This window comes from Myiozetetes cayanensis, unplaced genomic scaffold, assembly GCF_022539395.1.
Source record: "Myiozetetes cayanensis isolate MyiCay16 unplaced genomic scaffold, myiCay2020 scf1565, whole genome shotgun sequence".
NCBI classification, from domain to species: domain Eukaryota; kingdom Metazoa; phylum Chordata; class Aves; order Passeriformes; family Tyrannidae; genus Myiozetetes; species Myiozetetes cayanensis.
In genome coordinates, this window is record NW_026087232.1 from 1 (window position 1) to 3,517 (window position 3,517).

General features: G+C 64.1%; 1 protein-coding gene across 1 annotated transcript; it reads right to left on the bottom strand.

The window, feature by feature from the left end:
* Window positions 1-260: 260 nt before the first annotated feature.
* LOC126637645 (class I histocompatibility antigen, F10 alpha chain-like) lies at window positions 261-3,303 on the bottom strand (the record flags this gene model as incomplete). The annotated part of the gene is made up of 2 exons (XM_050311020.1): window positions 2,953-3,303; window positions 261-507 (listed from the first exon to the last, which is right to left on the bottom strand). Coding segments are annotated over exons 1-2 (323 nt in total), but the record flags the coding sequence as incomplete, so codon positions are not given.
* Window positions 3,304-3,517: the final 214 nt, after the last annotated feature.

Sequence of the window (3,517 nt, forward strand, 5' to 3'; positions counted from 1 at the left end):
TCTGTGGACACTCCCGTCGGACAGGAGGTCACAGCCATAAAGTGTCTGCGCTGTGTGGAGACCTGGGGAGTGGGATCAGACCCACAGAGATCCCTGGAATTGTGTCCCAGCCCCACAGAACCCCATTCCAGCCCTATGGAGCCCCAGAGTCCAATGGAGACCCACAGAGCCTCATCCTAGCTCCTTGGAGCGCCTTGGATCCCCATCCCAGCCCCATACATCCCATCCCAGCCCCACACATCCCCCCACTCCAGTTGTACCGGGCCCCCACTGTCTCCAGGTTGTTGGCAGCCACGAGCCGGTTCCTCTCGTTTCGCTGGGTCCCTTCATCCCAATATCCTGGCTCAGTTACAGCCGCCATCCACGGCGTCTGCGGCTCCGTCCGGCCCCATTCACTGTCGTAGCGGCTGATGGGGATCCCGTCCACGTATCCAATTTCCATGAATTGGGGGATACCCAGGCTGGGCTCCGTCACTGCCACTTGCAGGTAACGCAGGGAGTGGAGAACTGGGGGGACACGGAGGTTTGGGAGGTCCAGGAGGGTCATGGGTCAAGGAAAGGTGGAACTGGGAGAGCTGGGAGAGCCACAAAAGGGGTTTGGGGATCCCAGGGAAGTTGGTGCAGGGGGTGTCAGTGCTGGGGGAGGGGGTGCCAGGGGTCTCACTGCACAGGACTGAGGTCCCAGTGTCAGGGAAAAGGGGGATACAGGGATTGGGAGAGGTGGAATGGGGGGATCCAGAGGGTCCCTCTGACAAGGAAAAGGGGCCCAGAGGTCCCCAGGGCTGAGGAAAGGGGAGTCACAGGTGGGGAGATGTGAGATGGTCGGGAATGGGGGTCCGGGGTCCCAGGATAAAGGAAAAGGGGGTATCTGGGAGTTGGAAGAGGTGGAATGGCCGGGAAATGGGCTGCAGGGGGGTCCCAGTGCCAGACAAGGGGTTCAGAAGGGTCCCAATGCCCAGGAATGGGGGTTCAGAGGTCCCAGAGTCAAGGAAAGGGGGGTGCAAGGGCTGGGAGAGGTGGGATGGGGAGTCTAGAGGGTCCCTGTGCCCAGGAAAGGAGGTCCAAGCAGTTCCCAGTGTTGAGGAAAGGGGGCTCTGGGAGCTGGGAAAGGCAGGAATGGGGGTCCAGGGGGTCTCAGGGTCCAGGAAAAGCTGAGTCTGGGGTCTGGGAGAGGTGAGATGGATGGGAAAGGGGGTGCAGGGGGTGTTGGTGCAGAATAAGGCAGTCCAGGGGAGTCCTTGTGCACAGGAATGGAGGTTCAGGGGGTCTTGCTGCCACACACGGGGGTGTAGGAGGGTCCCTGTGTCCAGGAATGGAAGTTCAGGGGGGTTCCAGTGCCCAATAAGGGCGTGCAGGGGATCCCAGTCCCAGAGAAAGGGGCTCAGGGGGTTCTGGGTGCTGAATCAGAGGGTGCTGGGGGGGTTCCCATTCCCAGGAATGGAGGTTCAGGGGGTCCCAGGGTCAGGGGAAGGGGGTGAGGGCACTGGGAGAGGTGGGATGGAGGTTCAGGGGGTCTCTGTGACCACAAAAGTGGCGTCCAGGGGTCCCCAGTGTTGAGGAAAGAGGGGTCTGGGGTCTGGGAAAGGCAGGAATGGGGGTCCAGGGGGTCCCAGGATCAAGGAAAAGGTCTGGGGTCTGGAAGAGGCAGGATGGCTGGGAAAGGGGGTGCAGGGGAGTGTTGGTGCAGGATAAGTTGGGTCCTGGAGCTGGGGATGGGGTCCAGGGGTGTCCCAGTTCCCAGGCATAGGGGTCCAGGGAGGTCCCAGTGTTGGATCAGGGGGTGCAGGGGGATCCCTGTGCCCAGAAATGGAGGTTCAGGGAGTCCCAGTGCCAGGAATGGAAGTTCAGGGGGGTCCCTGTGCCCAGGAATTGCTGTCGGGGGCGTTCCCGGTGCCTGGGACCCCCCTGCAGGAAGCACAGGGAGGGGAGAACTGGGGGGGGTCAAAGACATTGGATGGTTTTGGGGTGTCCAAGGGTCAAGGAAGTGGAACTGGGAGAGATGAGAGAGCTGGGAAGGGTCCAAGGTTCAAGGAAAGGGGGGGCTGGGATTGGGAGAGGTGGGATAGGGGATCCAGGGGGTCCCTGTGCCCAGGAAAGGGGGGTCCAGTGGCCCACAGTGTTGAGGAAAGTGGGGGCTGGGGGATGGGAAAGGCAGGAATGGGAGTTCAGGGGGTCCCAGGGTCAAGGAAAAGGGAGGATCAGGGGGCTGGGAGAGGCGGGATTGCCAGGAAAAGGGGCTCAGGGGGTATTTGTTGAGGATAAGGGGGTTCAGGGGGATCCCTGTGCCAGGAATGGGGGTCCAGGGGGTTCCCATACCCAGAAATGGGGGTTCAGGGGGGTCGTGGTGCCAGACAAGGCAGTTTGAGGGGTCCCAGCTCTGTGGGATGGGGTGGAGGGAGTGTCCAAGTGCCCGGGAATGGAGGGGGGGGATTCCCGTGCCTGGGAATGGTGGTTCAGGGCCGTCTCAGTGGCCAGGAAGGGGTGTTCAGGGGGGTCTCCTTCCGGGGAAGGGGGTTCAGGGGGTTCCTATGCCCAGCAATGGGTGTTCAGGGGGGGTCTCAGTGCCAGGAATAGGGGGTTCAGGGGGGTCCCTGTGCCCAAAAATGGGCGTTCAGGGGGTCTCCTTCTGGGAATGGGTGTTCAGGGGGTTCCCGGTGCTGCATAAGGAGGTTTAAGGGGGTCCCGGTGTGGAGGGAGAGGGTGCAGGGGGTCCCAGTGCCCGGAAATGGAGGTTCAGGGGGGTCTCGGTGCCCAAAAATGGGTGTTCAGGGGGGTCTCCTTCCGGGAATGGGGCTCAGGGGGTTCCCGTGCCCAGCAATGGGGGTTCAGAGGGTCCCGGTGCTGAGGGAGAGGGTGCGGAGGGGTCCCGGTGCCCGGGAATGGAAGTTCAGGGAAGTGCCGGGGCCCGGCAATCAAAGTGGCCGAGTTGCCCGTTGCGGGGGTCCCACTTACCCTTCGGCTGCCCCCCCGAGCCCCCCGGCAGCGCCAGGAGCGCCAGGAGCGCCCCCAGCCCCAGCGCTGGAGCCATCGCGCTGCTCCGCTGGCCCCGCCTGGCGCAGTTTGGGAAATGGAAAGCGAAAGTGCCCGAGGGAGCGCGGGGGGCGGGCACGGGGGAACTGCCGGGAATTGCCCGCGATCCCCTTCGGGACCCCTCCCGGCACCGCCCCGGGTCCCCCCGCCACCCCCGGGCACCCGGGACGGGCACGAATCGCGGCACCCCCGGCAGACGAGCCCAAACACGGAGCCCCCACCCCCGTCAGCATCTTGGGGGGGCGGCGTCCGGCGGCGGCTCTGGGGGGGTTGGGGGGGGCACGACCCGGGAACGGCGGCGGCTGCCGGGAAGGGACCGGGACGGGCTGGGATGGACTGGGATGCACTGGGATGGACTGGGACGGACCGGGACAGACTGGAACGGACTAGGACAGAGTGGGGTGGACTGGGACAGACTGGGACGGACTGGGACACCAGGATACATCAGGACCAGGACCCAGCAGAACCCCCCGGGAGCAGGATTAGA